At 36.9% G+C, this 22,135-nt stretch overlaps 1 protein-coding gene across 2 annotated transcripts in view; it reads left to right on the top strand.

Moving 5' to 3' along the window:
• Positions 1–16,626: 16,626 nt before the first annotated feature.
• LOC107086605 (cysteine/serine-rich nuclear protein 3-like) overlaps positions 16,627–22,135 on the top strand; it is a 13,171-nt gene continuing 7,662 nt past the window's right edge. For both annotated transcript variants that reach the window (XM_015377675.1, XM_015377665.1), the window contains exons 1-2: positions 16,627–16,929; positions 19,916–20,089. In XM_015377675.1, the coding sequence (XP_015233161.1) occupies positions 19,942–20,089 (148 nt within the window). In that variant the 5' untranslated portion in view covers positions 16,627–16,929; positions 19,916–19,941. The remainder of the gene's footprint in view (positions 16,930–19,915; positions 20,090–22,135) is intronic.

Genomic DNA, 22,135 nt, shown 5'->3' with positions numbered 1-22,135 from the left:
GAGAGGGAAACTAAAAAAAATAATAATAATAATTCCCACAGGATAATGCTGGCAGCACTATGCGCCACCAGGAAACGATGGTTATGTTTCGGGAATTGCTTTCCAATTATTTCCCTTCCACTTTCAATACGAGTACTACCTTTGCTTCATGAAATATATTCCCAATCAAACATAATGACATTATTATGTGAATCTTTTGATGAGTCAGATTAACTGCCTTTTTTATTTCTGTTTCGGTCTCCTTGAACCCCAGTCGGCCTCTCACACCAAACCTTGTTCTGCTGGAGGTTTTTTCCTGTTACAAGGGAGTTTTTCCTCTCCACTGTCGCTATAAGCAATGATTCGATACGATCAGCTGGTTTTCCTTAGATAGAAAACTTTGAATCCATCTGACTGTTTCATCTGGTTGAATTGTCTCTAAAGTGGAGATGTTGTGAATCAGCGCTATATAAATAAACTGAACTGAACTGAATTATTAAAGATATAACATATAAAACCTAATGTAAAGCAGGTATTACATATTCAGGGTGAGAAAAAGCTGCTTTTTCAGTTACAAAGAAACTGAGACTAGGGTAGGTCATGAATCAATCTCCACAGAGTTCCAGGAAACAGCCTTCCAGCTTCACCCACCTCTTATTAAACACTCTATCTACAGCGGACAGGAAAGTGTATTAGAGCTGCACAAATCAAGGTAAGGACTGAAGCTGCTTATCTCTCTGGCCTGCAGCAGGGATTGTCCTTTTCCTCCAGGCGCAGCGGCTCTTCCAGGGGAGTGTTTTTCCTGTAATGGGGCTCGCAACAAGTGGGAAATTAACACGTTAAGTCTGTTTCCTGCATGACTCTCTGATTGGCTGTCTCCTTTTCTCACGGTCAAAGAGGTCATTTTTGGCGGATCCAGATCTGTGAGATGAGGAGTGAGTGGGAATTCTCCCCTTTTCATGAATGAAATCGACATTTTCTTATTTATAATTATTCGAATAAATAAATCAAAGCAATAAGAATCTCTAATAGAGTTGATAGTTTCTCAGATTTCTGCTATTATATCTTTACATTGGCTTGAAAAAGATTGGAAACGGTGACGTTACCGGATCTAATCTAAAGGAATGAGTGGTCATGATATATACCTCTGATAGCAATTTGGAGAACCTGGAGGACATTGCTTCACTGCATTCATCCCAAGCAAAGATACATTATTCAGCGAGGGCCACAGCTTTGTGTCACTTTCAGCTGGATCCTGTTTCCAACGAGGGCACTCAGCTTTCAGCAGCGACTCACACAAACAAAGAATAATACCTGTGCACTTTACGCCTCTTTTAATTTATGCTTTTTCCTTTTTATTCTAACTAAAAACCAATTCAAACCATTGTTTAGGGAAGGTTTTAAGAGAAAAAAAAAGGGCTCTCAAAGACATTTGCTGATGGAATACTCCAGATTTTCTGTGATCGGCATGTCGATTTGCTGCTTAGTGAAAGCAGCAGATACACACATCACTCAAAGTGAAGTGCAGAATGAAATTAGGCATGAGAGGGAACATGAAAAAACATAAACTGCACTTCAGACAAGCTGTAATTGCTAGAAGAGAAGGAAGTGTAGAGATTTAAGAGGGTTTTTGGCTCCGTTTAGGTTCTGAGGCCTACTTTTTCACATGTTCACCTGTATGTAAATATATCTATAGTTTCACAAAGCAGTGCAGACTCATGCAAACGTGTTCATCAGTGGGGGAGTGTTGACCTGGTTCCATCCCCACAGCCTCCAGTTTGGAGTTTTTTTTCCTGAGCAGAACCCTAAACCCCACACTGCTCCCTGGGCGCCACACAATGGCAGCCCACTGCTCCCCAAGGAGATGGGTTAAATGCAGAGAGTAAATTTCGTTGCTCTGTACTTGTGACAATGTAATGGCACTAAAAGCTGGAAGAGAAGCCCCTTTAAGTTCTTTATATCCTTTCAGGTTAAAAGCACAAGTGTCAGTGTTTTTTATTTGGATTTTCTCTGACAAAGCAACAAAAAGTTCTGAAGAACTGTTATCTGATAAATAACAGCTTAGGAGTGCTGCTGCCCTGTGGCAATGGATAAGGCGTTCATATATTTTATATAGAGTTTAAATAAATATATAGTTTTCAATAGTAGCACTTTTTAGATGTAGCTATCCTGTACTTTAAAAAGGTGATGAATGCTGAGAGTTTTTGTTAGATTTTATCCTTAATAAACCGATTCTAAGAGTAAAATATCAACGCTCTTATTTAGAAAGAACTTTTGGGTTAGCCTGTCAAAACTCGGCGGGTCGCCGGCGACCCACTGGGTTTTAAGTGGGGTAAGAACTCAGAATGCATAAAATTCCACCAGTAAAATGTTTACCAATATAGACATGTTAGACATGGTTGGAAAGCTTAGATTCTCCCCAATTCAACCACCAAGTTCATTTTATGGACACAGCGAGCGCCAAAGCACAATTAACACAGATATAGCAGCATGTCAAAATGTAAACAAACAAAGCAGCCACAGCTACATACCTTTGAAGGCATCCAGAATCCGATTTATAAATCCATTCTTCACTTGTTTATATTCCATTCGTCCATAAGGGTCCACAGATTAAAAGTAATCCAGTATATTAGTAATAAAAATATTCCATGATGAGAAAATTGCCCATAACTTTCTGGTTGTTGACATCAGAAAAGTTAGCTGGTCATAGCTTATTCTTGGCATCTTGCTAATATTTACTTCTAATACTTATTTCCTCTGTTTTTAGCTAGCGATATTTGGTATGGTTCTTTACATCATCTTCTTATCTACAACACACAAGTGTCTGCGTATTTTTATGACGCGATTTGAGCGAAATATAAGTCCCTGAAATATCCCCTCTGGTTCACTTCGGTCAGCTGGTGACACGCGATACGACACGTTATTATTCTCTGCTGTTATTGGTTAAGACCACATGGGGGTTTGGACTTTGTAGCCAATGAAATAAGGTTTCGAATAAGCCCAAATTTGTGGAGTTTATTTAAAGGGGTACCGCATCACAGGCTTGTGTTAGAGAAAAATAGGGGCCATTGTGCGCAGCTTCAAGCTGACACCAAAAGTTCAAAACCCCACAGCTCTGGAACTGTTATAGCTAGACGTCTGAAATTTTCTGCATTTGTGGTTGACATGATGTAGAACAGATTTAATACAATGAGACCTGCCTTATCTCAAGAATGTCTTTATTATTGCTGTTCAAAAATACCTATAATTTCAGAGAATAACAAACCCAACTTTGGTCTGTGTTCTACTCACCCAATTTTATATATATTTTCAGAAACTAGAGGGTGTTAGCTTTCAAATAATTTATCAAACATGTAATTTGGGCTTACATTTCCTAAGTTATTTATTTTTCCATTTGGGTATGCAAAATAGGTGAGAATTTCCCTAAATGAGGTGGATTTTAAGCTTCAGCTGATCCAAATGTGACCAAGTGTAAAATAAAATGTAAAGAGACTTAATTAGTAGTAAAATATTTGTACATTTATTTGCAGAAATATAAAATCATCATTAGTGGTTCTAAAATCTTATATAAAAATATAATATGTGGCAACACAGTTCATTGATGGGTTGTATTTAAAACAGGACAAGTATACAATTGGTTGAATTGGGGTTGTGCAAATAGCAATAATAAATATACAGTTGGGAAACACCAATAAAATCAATATGACATGGCCAAACGAATCCCAAATAAAAACCAAACAAAACATGCAAAGGTGCCCCTAAGTCAATCCAATTTGACGCAGTCCAAAAAAGTCTATACAGGTCCAAACAACTAATGTACAGCCTAAACTTTAACCAAGGGAAAAAACTGTGGATGGCGGCTCAGCAGCATCCAAATCATCACTAAAAAAATACAAATATTTTACATTCAATATGGCAATCATTTAATTATTAAAATTACTATCTTAACAATTTAAAAGTTACCTTTATTAACATCCAACAAAAGAACTCTCCTAGTTCTGGAGGCCAGCAGGTGATAGGATCTTTCATCAAGTAAGGTGGGACACACTTTCCCAGGACTGATGACTGGTGCTATTGCTTGGACCTAAGAGGATGTGGTCATTATTGGCTGCACTGCTTTTGTGACAAACATATTGCATCTATTTACCTTCTTGTCTGTTCACCAAACCCGGATTTGGCTTACCGGTAAAAGCTTGAGTGTAATGTCTGGCAGTTGCCCTCTACACCCATGTGGAATAACTGAGTGAAAGGCCCAGATTTGCCTCACTCTGGCTTTTAAAGACGAAGCTCCGCCCCCCACTTCCTACTTCCTGGTTCACCCTATCACACAAAATGCTGCAGCAAGAGTTCTGATGAAAATTAAAAAGAGAGATCATACCTCTCCTATCCTTGCTTCTCTTCATTGGCTCTCTTTTAAATCCAGAATAAAATTTTAAATCCTCCTTCTCACATATAAAAAGCCTTAAATGTCCAAGCTCCATCTGATATCAGAGATCTGATTGTTCTTTATGTTCCTAACAGAGCACTTCGCTCTCAATCTGCAGGTTTACTAGTGGTTCCTAGAATTTCTAAAAATAGAATGGGAGGCAGATCTTTTAGTTATCAGGCTCCTCTCCTGTGGAACCAACTACCACTTTTAGTCCGTGAGGCAGACACCCTGTCTACTTATAAGGCTAGGCTTAAAGCTTATAGTTAGAGGGGCTCAGGTTATCCTGAGCTATCTCTATAGTTATGCTGCTATAGGCTTAGACTGCTGGAGGACATGGGGACCCCTATTTCATCATTCTGCGTCTTTCTCTCTCTATTCTCCCACTCTGCAGAATCTGTTTGTTCAGTCTCTAACGTTATGCTCTCTCTCTGCTTTTTCTCATAGTAGCTTTGCCTCGTCTGTTCCTGTTTGGCTGTGACACCAGTGCTGTGAGGGATTGACTTTGAGTCAATGAGTCGATGCAATCAACTGGTTTTCCTTAGATAGAACATTTTTTATCAATTTGACTGTATGATATGATATGTGTTTTGAATTGGCACTATATGAATAAACTGAATTGAATTTATATTTTGATAGAAAGTTAAGACACAATGTTGAACATTATTAGGCATTCAGGAGATTCATTCATATTCTAGAAAACATTGTATATTGGAGATAGATCATTTCAATTTTAAAAATAAATATATGACGTCGAAGCTAGTGGGCCATCTCTGCAAAAACAGGCAGTAAAGACGATTAATAATAATCATAAAAAAGATGTAATTATTGTAGTTAAAATGGTAAATTTAAATGTTAGGAAGTATACAGAGAAACATGGGCGGTGCTAGATGGAGGCCAACAGGGGCCAGGGACCCTGAAGAACTGGTCCTGGTTCCTTTTAATATCCATGGTACAAAAGTGATATAAATAACCTAATACATTTTTATGTTTAAATATGCTGGCAAAGAAACATAACTGATTGATATCTTGAATTAATTTTATATTTTACTTTAATTTTTCTATTTTAAAGAACATGGCAACAAAATAAATCTGGTAATGAAAAAATACATCCACAGACTGTATAGAGTGATGCAGAAATAAGAACAATTTCACTAAAAAAACACTAAAAGAAATGATTGTTTTCTTAAATTTATGGGTTAGTGAAGTTTTTTACTTACTAAACAACAGATTGCATTAGAATTAGCAAACCTGGCAACCGCCTGGCAAACTGTGCAAGTGAAGGTTTGAACAAGGGCAGGTGAACACGAGTGTGCCACCGTCTGGTAGAGAGGAGTTAAACTTGTATGTATCTCTTTTTAAGATTGATTTGAAATGAAGGCACTGCACTTCAGATTCATCAAAATAGGATTACAGTTTTACTTTATTAAATCAATGCTCTGCAACTTCCAGCCCCAGAGCTGCAGTAGCTCTTTGGCTCCTTCTTAATATTCCCACTAGAGATGTTTATCAAGCAAAAGTAAGTTAGAAATAAAAGATCTTCTGGAGATATTAGCTTTGTTGATATTTTTATTTTAAAAGAACAGGAATTTGAATAGAATATCAAATGAAATTAATCCTGACCAATACTCTAATCAAGATAGTACCAGTAATGCACCTTCAGATTCTTTTATACTCTCTTTGTTAACTTTAAGTAACCATCTACAAAAAGGTCTATCAGTTATTTTCATGCACACAACAGGCTGCTGGGGACAGCTATCCAAAGATAATTTAGTTTGTTCCTCCAATTTAAAGAATTAAGGGATTTCACTTTAAATAACGGCAGAGATGATCATTGCACAATTTTAGCAACATCCAAATTAAGGCTGACGTGAAGTTGGCAGCAGGGGATGATGGGAGAGAGGAAAGGCAATGTACCTTGAGATAATAGCAGGTTATGGGGAACAGATCATTATTGAACTGAAGCCAAAAGTTGAATTTAGCAACCATTTGTTTATATAAGCTGTCAATCTTCCTTCCACTGCACTGACATTTACTTCCTCCTGAGAATCAATATGAAAACCATGCTTCACTGGATTCCTCTGTAATATGCCTGATTCCTCTATATATGGTTTTAGTTGCCTGTTAGTTGATGTAATATACCATGACACTGGGAAAATGTTGCTAATATCTGCAATTATTTGCTGCCGTTTTAGTGAGAGTAAGACAAGTAAAGAGCTTCAGGTGCAATGTAGTGCAACCAAGCAGCACCAGTAGTCCATGCAGTACAGTGAAAGGTAAGCTAATTGCCTCAGGTGAGTAACTTGAGATTATTGTTCCCTCCGTTCCTATTCAGAAATCAATACATGAGCAATGACAAGCACTCACTTTGTCATGCATGAGCAGGACTGAGCTGCAGAACCATGGTGCATGGCAAACTTTACAGTACTTTGACATTCTAATGACTTAAAGTGGCCTAGTTAAAGTCTGCACCTTAATTACTGAGGACCTGCAGCAAGACAAACAGAGTTCTGCAGCTTTGCATAAAATTAGTATTTACAAAAAAAGTTAAAAAACAAACCACTGGAATTTTTTTTCCAAGTTTGAAGACGTTTTGCTTCCCATTCAGGAAGCTTTTTTTAATTTAAAATGTCCGGAACAGTGTTGAGTTTAAGGCTATATGCAGTAGCCCAACAAATTCTTGCTTTTGTTTAGAAAACATGCAAATTATAAAGGATGAACAGGTCCACCCCTTGGAATGGGGGTCGTTTGGCTTCTTTTGTTTGCCTGCAAAGCCCCTACCTGTCTATGTCTCTGAAAGGGGGTGTCGTTAAAGGGAATTGTTAGCCTGCCTGAATAACTTAGGTCTTCTGTTCCCCTGTAAACAGGTGGGGGTCGTGATGATAGTGAGAAGCGATCAACACAATTGCTGCATAGTAGGTTTTTGTATACCCAAATTTGAGTCCACCCCCTCTGTTTAAGGCTGTTTTTTTTTTCTTGTCTTTTTTGTCCAAAATGTGAACATTCTGGTCCTCAAAACAATGTTCTTTGTCCATAAGGTGTAGATATACACCAGAGTCTTGTCCAGAGGAGGTCGCTCTTCTGTGTTGGGCCATGCATCTGTGGAGAGGTTGCTTGGTTTCTCTAATGTAAAGATCAGAGAATTCCTCGCTGCATTGAACTGCATACTCCACTCCATTACTAATTTCCATTTAAAGGTCTTGTTTGGTTTGAAATGTACAGCATTTACCCTCGAACTCAACGCTATTCCTGACATTATGAATTAAAAAAGCCTCCTGGATGGGAAGCGAAACATCTTCAAACTTGGAAACAAAGTCCAGTAGTTTGTTTTTTAACTTTGTTGTAAATATTAATTTTGTGCAAAGCTGCAGAACTCTGTTTGCACCTCTTATGAGTGTACAAGTCTTGTTGCAGATCCTCAGTAATTAAGGTGTGGACTTTGACTAGGCCAGTCTAACTCATTAGAATGTCAAAGTAAAGTTTGCCATGCATCATGGTTCTGCAGCTCAGTCCTGCTCATGCATGACAAAGTGAGTGCTTGTAATTGTTTATGTATTGATTTCTGAATAGGAACAGAGGGAACAATAATCACAAGTTACTCACCTGAGGTAATTAGCTGGATTGTTTGTTTTTTTTAACTTTTTTTGCAAATGCTAATTTTACAATATTAGTAGTTTTTAGGTTTGAGTTACAGACAGCAGATTGGATTGGATTTTATTTAGAGGTATCAGAGTGAAAGAGGCCGGATAAGAATGTCCCATCTATTCCTAAAAAAATGTGCTGAATTATTTGGTTTGTCACTGTTAAATATAATACCTGCTAATCACTCCCACGGCTGACAGAAATGGTTAAGATCGGGTTACAGAAACTCTACTCTGGTTACTGAGCTTTTTATTTCCTGCCTCAGGTTCCTTAAAGAGCAGCCGAGCATCCGATGAGCTCCAAGAACTGCTTTCACTCCGACAGCAATAATAAGCAACGTAATTTTTTGAAGCTGATTCAAATTTTTTCATATTTGTCAGACTTTCCAGAGCAGCATTGGAAGCTCTGACATCATCTTAGGCCATATACAGAATGCTGGCTGGTGCCATTAGGAGCTTCGCCTGCAGTGCTCTTTAAACAGGCCAGACAGACGGAGATACCATCTGCTGCTCTGACCAGGTCTCAGCCTCCTTATCTTCTGCCTCTCTGTGGAAAACAGGCTCCTGTCTCTTAGTTACATTCAATACAACAGACAGACAGCTTTTACAGCATTTATAAACCTAATCCTTTCACATTTATTACTGACTAAAACTCATCTTTTTTACATGCAGAGGCACAAAGTTAGTTCTCAATAGTAGTTTTTTTCAAAGTAGGATTAAGAGGTATGTACAATCATTTTTTGTCAAATATTTACAAACTAAATGCAACTTAGTTCATGGGTTTAGTTTCTGTTTCTATTAGTCTCTGTGTAACTAAATCTGGGAGCTCAGCATGATGAACTCAAGCACCTTATGAATGATAAGTGTGCCCCCTAGTGTTCACTTCCAGGAAGCACAAAGCAGACTTAGAGCTGTTTATATTTGAATAAAGCAGATATAATTATCTTAATTGAAATTAATGAAGGGGTCGATGGGAAACATTACTGCTAGTTGCTGCAATTAGAAAACTACCCAAACTTTAAGAGTAGCCTGCAAAAAAAAAAAAAAAACATAAGAGCTTGCTTTATATAAAGAGAAACTACAGCATCATTTGTTTAGCGCACTGTTACTGAAAATAACACTTTCACCACAACACTTGATTATTTTATGTTACCTTCTAGCTCAAACAATTCTATATATATATATATATATATAGTTGGTAGAATGAGGTCAAATAAAATTAAATGATAAATATATATTTTGCATATTTAGAACTTTTTATGATAAACTGCAATAATTTTCTCATGCCCGCTCTGACCATTTTTCTCATTCGTGTAATGTAAAAGTTAAGAAATATGAAATAAATCCAAAAAAAATTGTTGTTATGGTTAGAAATACTTTCCTCTTAATAGGAAATGTGTTAATTATATTAAAATGTCATATTTTTTTATTGAAATAGCATGATTTTTCTATGTCTCTCAATTTAATATTCCACCCCGTCACACCAATGTAATTTTGCGCCAAAATGCAATACACTGCCTAGAAGTGACATCACTAACATGAAGTGACATCATTCAAGAGTTTGAAGAAGAGAAGTCCAAACAATGGTGAGTTCTGGTTTTTCTTTAAGAACATTTCTGGTACATTTTTCCTTCAAAATCCTTTCTGTTAACCATAGCATATCCACCCCGTCACACACAAAAAGTGGGGGAAACAATTTGTTAATCAAATTATGAAATTATATTTGTATTGATCATTAATTTTCATTGTACTTCAATGCTAACAGCACCATCAGGTTTTAACATATCCAGAAACTGAGCCGTATTGCTTTAGATTTTCCACCCCTTCACACTAAAGCCTGTGACGGGTTGGAATCATTGTGATAGGTGGCAACGTTCTTCATATTGAATTAGTATAAAATATTTAAATCTCTTTCACACTTTCCTCCCGCAGCATCAAATTGAACAGTTTGTTCTGTGTTATCAGGATGATATTGGAGGATGAATAGGAGTTGCATTAAGTGCAGCAGATAATCAGAGGTGTTGTCGGGCACGCCGTAATGTTGATCCTGAAAGGAGGCAAAAGTATTTAGAATATGAGCGAGATAGATGGAAAAGGAATATAGAGAAAGGCACAAAAACAAGGATACAAGATTTAAGTGAGAGAGCCAAGCATCAGATAAGGAAAAAGTGAAGGAGTTTGTATTATATATATATATATATATATATATATATATATATATATATATATATATATATATATATATATATATATATACCCCCCAGGAAGCCTTAGGCCCCCTATGGAGCCATAGAGGCTGTAAGATCAGCTCTGAAGGACTCAGCAAATGGGTTTGAACGTTTCTTCACTCAAAGTTTCAGTGACCTATAGAAGTGGAGATCTCACGAGACGTTGAACAACTGGCTGCTAGTTGGAGTTCAGCTCACCGTGCTTGTTGCTAAGAAACGATCAACATCTTTGCATGTCGCTCATAATGATACATCACATGCAATGCTATGCCAACTTAAGTAAAAAGAGTAGTTAATGTTTACATAAAGAAAATATAAAANTAACTGACACTCCTCAGCACATGTTTATCTTTCTATTCTTCATTTCCTCCTGAGTTTATTTGTATATGTTTCTTGTATGTGTTTATTCTTTCATTGCAATAAAAATTGGAGAAATAAGTTGTACAGTTAATTTGCATATCATCCAAACATTTAAGTAAGTTGATATTTAGATGGAAGACTGTTCAGTTCAGTTCAGTTTATTTCTATAGCGCCAATTCACAACACGTCATCTCCAGGCACTTTACAGTTCACCTGTTTTGTAAGATATAGATTTAGACATTCATTTAAGTATAACACTCATATATAGATATATGATATGATTTAAAAACAAGTACATATAATATTTATATATAGATTTAATATTTATATTTTCAGTAGTAGCTATTCAAAGTTTCCCCACTTTCCTTGATGGGCCCTTGGCTGGTCCCCTACCTTTCCTTTTTAAACATCAATCTTTGCACTAAAATATTCTTTCTGTCATGATTTAAGGACATTAAAATCTAAAGAGAAGCACCTTCTCCTGGTCAGATTAAAAAAACATGTAGGCCCAGGAGAAGGAGGGGGTCACTGCAGTGGCTGGAAGTTGGAGGGGATTCTGCTGAGAGCTGCAGGGAAGTGGGCCGCCAATCGGCTGGCGTTTAACAGGGAAGGACCATTTTGAATGGCTGCTATTGTAGCATTTGACACCAAATATGAGAGAAAATATGACTAAAATGTTATAAGTAAGAGAAATGTGACGTTAAGAATATGTTTGGCAAACTGTTTAAATTTCTGTTCTCTGAATTTCTTTTAAGTCTCCATTTAATATTTGCTTGGTGCAACATAACTGAGAGCAATAAATGATGTGATCCTCATAATATTTATATATATGTGTAGCACTCCTTCCTTGGCTATTAAATAACCCTATATAATCTTATTTGGTGCTTGCTGAAACATCAAGATTTGTTCTTCATTAGAGCAAATTTGAAGAATTGAAGACATATGCCAGAGGTCACCAAGCAGGGATTTGAACCTGTGGGTGGTGTGCTTTACCCATTCAACTAGTCTGCCAAATTAAACCTTCCTGCCATTTGTGCTGTGCTTTGTGTAAAGAGGGTAAATCCCAGTGAATTTATCAGCTCCCATTATGGTCCCTGAGGATGCACATGGGTTAATGACATGGGAAGGTCAGCTGACTTCCTGCACAAAGAGCCATAATTTAAGGTTTGGGGAATATAATTAATGGGACACCTATGAGTCTATATATTAATACATGAAATAATAACAGGATAACAAAAAAAAATCACAAGCAAAACCACAGCAAAAATTTTTGTTTTCATCATATTTAAAAACAGAGTACAGCCGTGATGTCATGTTTTTATTGAGGCACCTCTTAATTACATTTTTGCATTCAATCCTACTACCGGTAGGTTTAAATGAGTTAATTCTCCTGAAATTAAGCCAAATCCTCTTTTTTTTTTTTTTTTACATTAAAGCTTAAGTCATAGATAATAAAATTATAAAAGTCATCATGCAGAAGAAAGGTTGAAATGGTTAATTTTTTAATTAAATTGTAAAAATTGAAACAATTTCAGTTGCTTTTATTTGCTAATAACAAAAATCTTGCATATATTAATGTAAAAGGTTAATTTGAAATATTGTATTCTGTATTGATGTTTACATGGTGCAAATTTACCTCTGCAATACATCTAATTTAGTCACCTAGAAATAATATTTACAGATCCTGCTCCACTACAGAAAATACTCCAGATGATTTGCTTATTGAGCCACATCCATTGCTCCTGCTTTATCTTCCTCTCTAACATACAGGCAAACACCAATCTGCAGCTGATTCTCCAGTTAAGACAGCGTTTGGGTCCCAGAGGAAACAATTACACCAAGCCAGACAGCAGAAGCAGGCAGGAGCTGACAAAAAAAGCTTTTATGACTCAGACTGAAGTGGAGCATGCTTTGAAAAAAACTGCTCTTTCTAAGCAAGGACTCCCCCTGGTGGCCACGGGTCAAATTGGACTAAAACAGACTCCAAAAATCACCTACATAAAATGTTTTAAAAGAGCTAAAGTCATGTTCCTCTATGCCTTTGGAAATCTAATAAATAAAAACAATATTTATTTCAACCCAGCGAGGAATAAAAAACTAATTATGACCAATAAAGGTGAAAACTACTCAAAAAATGAACTTTCACTGCTGCATATTTTTAATTCTTTCCTGCAGACATATAAAAAATCCCAGGAAATAAATTCTAAATGTCTAAGATAATTGTTGTGAGGTTATTTATTAAGAGTATTTATATAATATTTAATGGGATTAACTAACGTTGAGCTGCATTGCAGGGTTAGAGAGTGAAACATGGGTTTTAAATGACACTAAAAACATATTTTAATGACGCTAACAAGCTTTCCCACAGCATGACACTGACACCACCATGTTCCACCATCTCACAGTTAGTTTTCCTCCAAACAAACAGTAGATAATTGCACTCTAGCCAAAAGGATAAAGTGATATTTCCCTGAGAGCAGCCTTTCCCACCTGATTGGAGGATATCTCCAAGATCTTGTCTGCTTCTAGGATCCAAGCTTTCCTTGTTTTGCCTGTCAGTTTAGTTGACAACCATGATTTTTGTAGATTTTCAGTCACATTATACTCTCTGCCTCCTCAAATGATGGACGGAACAGATTTCTTTTGGATAGATTTGATTTAGACATCATTTATTTGGAGTCAAATGTTTATCTTTTCCCAGCTTTCTTTGAGAACCACAAAAAGTGAAAGGAAAAAAAACCAAAAAACACTACACCTTCTGTTTATATTTGAGCCACATCCCAGCCCACTCCTCCCCAAAACCCCTTTACTGTAAGTGCCTCCTCCCTTCTCCATCTATCCCCCCCCAAACCCCCTCCCCCATGTGCTCGTTGCCATGGAAGCTGATTGGAAGAATCGCTCTGTCTCTCCTGCACAAGAGGACAAGCCAGACTCCAAGACCTGGAAAAAAGATTTAGCCGTCTGAAATGAAACCAGCACACGTACAACATCTCTCAGTTGTGTTATGATTGTTTAAACAGTATGAATATATAAATTAATTTTAATAAAATGATAACAGCAAACACATGGTCCTTGGAGGCAGATGCAACATAACAAGAACCCCTTCAGCTTATTAAAAGTCCAAATTTTCCTAATTTTAACTAACCTTACCTCTTATTATCAGTATTTTTTTAAAATCAGTGATGCTCCCACATTATTTTGTTTTGAAAAGATGTTTTCATAAGACCGCTCTCTCTGAGAGTTTACTTCCTTTGACCTCGGGTACATTCAGAGGGAAAAAAAACACACTAAGAGGGAAAAAAAAATAGTGTTTTCCTAACATACAAACTCAAGGCTGCAACATTTTAATGAGAGAACGGAAAATTCAGGGTCTAGCATTGCTATGGCAACAATATGTGTGGGTTGTTTGGTTAATCATACCATTTTCATTGACAATGTTGCCCATGTGGATGTTAGTCATATAAAGCAGGGATGTCAGATTGTTTAAAATAGTTAATGGTCCAACAGGAGAGCTTTTACAAGAACCAGGATTTTATTTAAAAAAATAAAAATAACTTTCTTGTTGATTACATTCCTGGTTTCTAAATTAATTGGTACATTTGTATTAAATAAGCAAGGGAAAAGTCCAGTTCTTGCTATCTTGTCCTGGATCTGTCTAAACGATCAAGATTACACCTTTAGAATCATGCAGAAACTGTGCGACGTAGAGATTTCTGTTCTGTTAGTGAAGGATTTTACCAGTTTTTCCTTCTAATAAATGTTCTATTGATATGCTGAAATGCCAGTGACGTTTTGTAGAACATGGTGATGGAGGTATCATGCTATGGGGATGGTCATCTTCCTTTATTTCTTGGGTTTGTATCTACTAGCTTTGGACATTTTTTTTTTTAACCTTCCCTGGAAATCAACAAGTTCAGAATATTAATTCTTAAGTTTTTCCAAATTGAATTCATATTTGGACTTTGATCAATTCGACACAATTACTGCATATTATTTGACCCAAAACATTCTGTTATACTATGTTTAGGGTTGTCCATCTCATGCTAATGTCTTCTTTCTTTTAAGATGTCTTTTGTACAAAATGAACTACAGATATCGGGAGGGAATTAACAGATAGATCTACTTCTGATCGACACTTAATGTTGGGAAATGCAGCAATAATATGTTTCATCTTGCTGCTCTAACTATCTTCTGTTTAACCGTCTCTCAGTAGCTAGAATGTTAGACATAAACCTGTATATATTCTGTGGCTAATGTAATTTTTACAGAAAATTAACCCTTAGCTTCATCTTTGGAGACAAAAATATATTTTTTATGTCTAAAATCAATACATCAATAACTTTTTTCTTCTTCTATGATTTCCATTGTTACCTTCATTCTTCACCATACATCACAGACCCCCATTTTCAGAAGATTTAGCTCCTTAGACACCAGTTAGAGATGAAAAAAGGATTATCCTTTCCAATCATATGTATGCAAACTGCAGCAAAATGTGTAATTGATTAATCCCAAATTATACAGCCTGGAAATTTAGAGCTCAAATAATTTCCATAAATTTTTTGACAAAAATGAAAAGATTACATCAAAGTGTCACAGAAGCATCAGTTTGAAAAGATCCCAGCAAAAATATCTAAAAGTTGATGAGCTCTGAAGTCTTAGCGGTTGGAAAGCCTCATTGCCATCACCCTCATTTTTTAGCCCAAGCCTTAATTAGATCGCATAAAAAAACATTTTTTTAAATTACGATTACGTATAATTGTCAAATGCAAACCTTTTTTTCATCCTATTTATTAAAAAAAACCATCATGAAAGAAAATCAATAAAACTATAGAAATTTAAATACGCTAAAGGAAACAAAATCAAAATGGTAGTGCATTACAAGAGTGAAAAACTACTTAACCTTGCAAAATTTGATCTAATAAAAGTAAAATACCCTAACAGCAGGGGCGGAGCTAGATGGGGGGCCAGGGGAGGCCATGGCCACCCTTAGCCAATCATTGGCCACCCCTACCATTTTTTCCCTCTAATACAGACAGTGGCAGCAGTAATACCCTCAAGTGGAATATTCATTTTAAATTTTCATATATTACTGACTATTTTTCATGTGTTCATAATATCTTGGTTAATTATGCACATCAATATAGCAACATTAAAAATGATAAATACAGAATTCCTGCTCTTTTCAGAACTAGATTTTGTGTTATATGGGGTAAAGAGAAAATTACGTGTCTCTTGAAATAATCAAGGAGTGTTCTGTGAAATCATAGATAACTATTTTAATAAAAACATATTTAAAACAATGAATTTATGTAGATGTTAGTACCTGTAAATATGCAGAACGATTATTGATAAAAGTAGGTAAGTAATGACAATGGAAAAGATGTTTGCCCTAGAACTCAAACCTGAAAGAATTTTATCTACTTTACCTTTTATCTAGAAAGAACAGATGTTTAAATATATGCATCTATTTGTTAGCAAAGGCTGCAGCAAAGTATCGTTAGTCTTATCTTTGGATTGACCCTGAGATTCTGGTGCCTATCCTCTTTCGGCCACCCCTCAGTGTTCATTGGTTATTGCCTGGACGCCCTTATAAAAATGTTCTGGCTACGCCTCTGCCTAACTGTCCTGCAGTGTAAAGGTAACCTTTTATGATATTTGTTTTTATAAATTCATGCTCATTTATAGAGGAAAAGTCATTTATTTGTTCTACTTGTTTAGTCTTTTTCCTTAAATTCTACAGTAATTCTGGATTGAGGCTATTTTCACAGCAACGAATGACTTCCTCCAGATATAACCTGTTCCCTCTGGTGTCTTTAGACAAATTAAGCCCATCACATTTGCATTCTCAATACCATTTCTATTATTTCCCCACCTTGTCCCCCCAACACATCCACGCTCCTTCATTGTATGATCTGGTACAGCTTGCTTCACCTCTGTCAGGCTCCAGCGCTTCCAGCCGGCAGCAGCACCGAGCTAACAAGTCTTTGTGAGGAGAGAGGGAGAGGAATAGAGGAAGGAGGGGTTGCAGAGCAGAAGAGATCAGACAGCGAGGGAGCTGCCAGGGTGAGCACAGAATGAGGGTGCAGTGGAAGCAGGCATAAGACACAGCGACACAGGCAACACAATAGTGCAGAACGCCGCTGGAAACAGAAGAAGGTAGAGCAGGCATCATGGCAGCGCTCACTGCATCATCTTGGCACATGGGGAATTGTGGCTGCTGCTGGTGAATATAGTGTGGTGCAGAGGAGAGAGTGGAGAGGACCTCCTGGAAACCAGAAGCAAGAGAAGGAAACAGGTCAGTAAGGATGATCAGACTAAGACCTGACAGCGTTAACCAGCACGGCCTCTGAGGGGTTCACTTACGTCACATGGTGGCACTGACTTACATTTGTCAATGAGAAATCTCATGTGTTTGGGATGAGGACATGAATGGTTGTGCATGAGGAAGTAACTGCGCTCACTCCACAAGGGATTTCTCTCTAAACCAGAATGAGGGTAGATCATTTAAAGGTAGATTGCCCATTTTCTCTGCTAATATACAAAACAGTATCGAGGTATTTATTTTTCATCCCTTAGAAAATGAACAGAAGATAGAGGCAATTGTGTAACACTGTAGGGGGCGAGACAAAAGCCGGTCCGAGAGGAAAAGCTTGGCTCATCATTCAGCCCTGCTGCATGTGATGTAATCTTCAACCAGACTGGTTTTATTCTCCTAAATAAGTTAGTCTGGTTTTAAATAAAATGCACAAAATCTTAACAAGTTACCTTTTTTTACATTTTTAAAATTTTACCAGCAACTGATATTTCAGTGCGCATCAATGAATGACAGGTTTTCCAAATCTAAATATGATTTTTGCATCTTTGAAATAATTTATTTTCTCTTTGAAAGGGATTACAAAATTGGGCAAGGTCATCCAAGAACACTGGCAATTAAAACATACAAAATATCTGTTCATGAAAGACCTATCTGTAAAATTAGCAATAGTAAATCAATGTTTACTACTGACTAGGACCGGAACATGCACAGTGTTACTTAAGTTAAATGTCAATTTGTAAGAAAACAGAACAAAACATCATACTTCAATGTACTTTAGTGGGATTTAATGAGATAGACGAATAAAAAGTACCAACTAATTTGGATGTGGAGGGAAATAAATCATGTTTTTTAAATAATTTTGCAGGGGTGAGCTTATATTCAAACCCTTTTATTCTGATAGTTATAAATAAAAAGGTAACGAGTGCATTCAAGACCCATCTGATACAAGATATGTGAAAGCATGATGAAACTAAAATGTAATGTTTACGGTTCTAGATGTGGAAAAATCAAGTGTGAAGCAAAGAAGTGGCAGCATCATGCTGTGGATTAATAAGGTCAGAGATGATGGAGACATGAATGGAGCTACTGTAATGACTCAGATCAGAGGGACCCTGTATTCAAGACCAGACAGACAGTGGGATAACCCGAAAAGTGTTTATTTAAAAGCCAGATTTGCGGGTCTGCAGTAGCAGCGGCTAGCGCATCTAAGGCAGGAATCTCTACAGAAAGGAAACACAGGTGAGTGACCACGATAATCTGACATGGATGATTATGTACACGTGAGTCACTAACCTGGTTTTTATAGTTCGGACCATGCTCAGAGAACAAGCATGATTCTAGCCGGTCGGCTAACAAGACGCAGCAGAAACTGCCAGAGTTCCAGACGCTGAAGCCTTGAAGAAAACAGACCTGACAGGAGATCAGATCCAAGTAGATCCAAGTGGATGATGTAGGAAGGCAGGATAATCTAGGTTCACATAGCAAACCTTAGCAAAAAGTAGTTTATTCAAGTATACTAAAAGTGCACTAATTTCATACTTAAAATCAGGTAGTGCACTTAGAGTTTACTTATTCTATAATATATTTCATATACTTAAAATTGTATAGTCAAGTGTACTTGACTATACTATTGTTTACTTTATTGTTTACTAAAGTATACTTTAAGTATACTTTAGTAAACTTAAAAATGTCACAATTTAGTTCAAAGAAGTATTACTTTAGTAATACTTCAAGTACATTGTTCGGTATACTTTCTAAACTTATAATTATACTTAAGTATTCTTAATATAATTTACTTCAAGTATACTACTTTCCTGTCCAAACTATTTCAAAATCTCACCCCAAGGTTTAGTGAAAAGTTGGCAGCCCTGATAAAGTATTTTAAATCTGTAGTTACTTCAGATGTTTTATATACTTGATAAACTTTATATGTATAAATAAATATTCATTGAACTCTCTGTTGTATGGTAATATTTGGGGTGGCAGGCTGACATTTTTGAGAACCGCTGTATTAAATGAGACAGCAACAGTTTAGCATTTGCTAAAAACAACAAAAACAGGTGTCAGTGTTAGCATGTGGATTGTTGTATCACAAAAACCCCAACTGTTAAAATATCAGAACAACATTTTGACTAGATAAATCTACCTATTAGGCTCTTTTTAACTTCATTACCACAGCAACCATATCTTTAGCGGCTAAATGCTATGCTAGCTTGTTGCTAGTTTATTGTTGTTGCTGATCTGGTAGATTTTAAAGACTAAAAAAGCAGCTCTGTGAGAATGATTAAGATTGTATTTATGTGAATCTATTGAAACAAAAATAAATAAAATAAAAACATAAAAAGAGAGAATATTAGTTTGTTACTGCTGGAAACAACAAGCTAGCTAGCTAATTATCTGCATCCCTGGTCCCCAGGGCCCTCTGTCCTAAATGGTTTAAATGTTTCCTGCCTCCACACACCTAAACTAAAGTAAAGGTGATTAACAGGCTTTGGCAGCATTTGATGGCTGCCTAGGAGGTAATGCCATCATCGGAATCACGTTAGCGTGAGTAGAGAAACATCTAAAACATGAACGACCGTGAGTCCTGAGGAGCAGGGTTAAGAAACCCTGATCTAGATACATAGATACAGAGAACACATTTGTTTAGGATTGCATTAGCCTGTTCTAGTTAAACAGTTCAACTGAAACATCATTAGTTCAACTTTTTTATTTTCTTTAGTTCAACTGTTTTTAATATTCTTTTTTGTTTCTGTATTTTTTATTTTATATTTTTTTTCCTACTTTGATTCTGTTTTATTTTCCTATATTTTAATCATGTAAAGCACTTTGCATTGTCTTTGTACTGAATTGTGCTATACAAATAAATTTGCCTTGCCTTGCCTTGCCTTGCCTTGCCATTTGAATTACAAAAAAATAAGTTGGTCTTTCTGTATGTGTTCCATGTAAATGTGTCTACACACAGGTGTGACCAGCGGGACGTCCTGCAGGATGAGCGGGATCCTGAAGAGAAAGCTTGAGGAGGAACCCTCCTCTTATTTGTCGCTGCAGGGTTCAGAAGACGATGAGGTTTCCTGCAGCGACAGCGGCAACAGCAGCGATAGTCTGAATAATTCGGTCCCCTCTGGAATCCTGGATTGTAAGATCTCACTAACAAACTTTCTTTCTTTAAATGATCTGACTAGAAACGTTTTCACAACTTAGGAAGCAAAGAGGAATAGTTTTAACGACACGGGACAGCTGAGGAGTAGAGCAGAATTAGGAAATGGAAGGAAAATGATACACAAGTTTAAAAAGTGGATTTAGATTAATCTTATTTACAAATATTTTCCATCCCTTCTCACTACTTTATGCTAAAATTCAATCTGAAAAACTCAAATTTATTGATACAATTACTTGGTCTTTGGTGCTCAGACCTCGGCAGGAAACATAGCACTTAATTTTGATAGAACAGGAACAAAAAATAGGGCTGTTCCCCCCCCAGGAGTGAAACTGGTGGTGGAGTGGAGATAGATGAAGTCGGCCAGTCTGTAGACTGCTGGTTAGAGAGACGGTCTGCTGAGCTTTATGGGGAGATCCAGTGGACTGCGTGAGCTGATACTAGAGCTTCACTCAGGGACCTGGAAGATGGAAGTCCAGTTTGGAAAACACAAGTTCAGAGAACCTGTCCATGATGAGCAAGCATGAAGCAACAGTGGAGAGAAAAAACTCCCCGTTGCGAAGAAATATTTGGCAGAACCAGGCTCAACATGGCTTCTGCCAGACCAGTTGAAATGAGACGCATAATGCAGAAAGAGTGCAGGAGGAATTAAAATCTGGTAAAGTTTTAGCTACAATGGAGGAGGAGGGGCTGGAGGTGGATTGATGTACGATGCACCCTCAATAGTAGTGACCATCCATGGTCACTAGACATTTTGTTGTCACGGTGACCCACTGTCGTCTATGGCTGTCGCTACCCGACAGATGACAGAGATGGTATAGACACCGTCCGGGGGGAGGCGGAGACACGTGACCCATGGGGACGAAAAGTAGTGATCATCTGTTGGAACAGTCAGTCAACTGAGTTCGCTATCAAGTCCACTATATAGTCCTCGCCAGGCTCGGACTGGGAACAGTTTTTGGCCCAGACATTTTTCCACCTATACCGGCCCACTTGGGAAACATCGCAACCTGGCAACAATCCACGTAAGACGGGAAACGTTAGATGCAAAACCCCATCATGCACTTCAACATATTTTTGCAAAATATTTGAACATAAATTCGCCAAATATAAGAGGAACATCGTAGTTTGGTTTAAAGAAAGTATTTTAGTTTTATTATAATTTAGTTTGTTGCAAGGATTTTACAGTTTGAAGAAATAGAAAATTACACCATATGCCAACCGTCACAAGGATGTGCATGACAAGGAAGGGCTATATATACTGCATGCATCATTTAGGTAGTTAACATTGGATTACTTCTTGAACTCCTTGACTTATTTACTGTAGCATCTCCCCTAAATGATGGTCAAAACTTGACTGATGGTTTTCCTGTCTATTGGAATGTCAGTAATCCTTTTAAAAGTCCAACATAAGAGCTAGGCAGAGCAAAGAAGAAAAAATATATTACAGTACTGGCTGATACTACGTAAAATTAGCACCTTATACGTAAGCTACGGAGACTTAATAACAAACAGAAAAAACTTCTTTACAAGCATTTAAAAACCCAAGAACACATATTAAACATGTCTTATCACATAAGCACTAACCTTGTGACAAGTCCTGCAAATAAAACTTAATATTTTAACCCTCTCAGGCTCAAATTAAGTTGTAGTTGCAGGAAAAATCTGATATTTGAAGAAAATGATCATATAGGGTAGTAAGATACAATTCAGACTTTTTTTTTGAGCGAGAGCCCTTCACATGCAATGGATTCTGGGATGTTGCAGATTTGCAACAGTGGCCCGGAGTGGTAAATTGACACTGAAGACTGAATCTGATATGAACGTTAACTTTATTAGAATGTCACAAACAAAAAATTAAAAAAACAAAATAAAAAATAATTTTCTCACAAAATTAGAGACTTTTTCTCAAACTTCTCCAAACCTTTTGAGAAGGCCGTTTCTGTTAAACTGTTGCTCAAAATATAGGCAAACTAGAAGATAAAGCATGTAGCATCCATTGGTACCTGTTAGGGCACACGTTGC

This window comes from Cyprinodon variegatus, unplaced genomic scaffold (genome assembly GCF_000732505.1).
Source record: "Cyprinodon variegatus isolate N-32 unplaced genomic scaffold, C_variegatus-1.0 Scaffold9, whole genome shotgun sequence".
Taxonomy (NCBI): Eukaryota; Metazoa; Chordata; class Actinopteri; order Cyprinodontiformes; family Cyprinodontidae; genus Cyprinodon; species Cyprinodon variegatus.
This window is presented reverse-complemented; position numbering and strand designations above follow the sequence as displayed.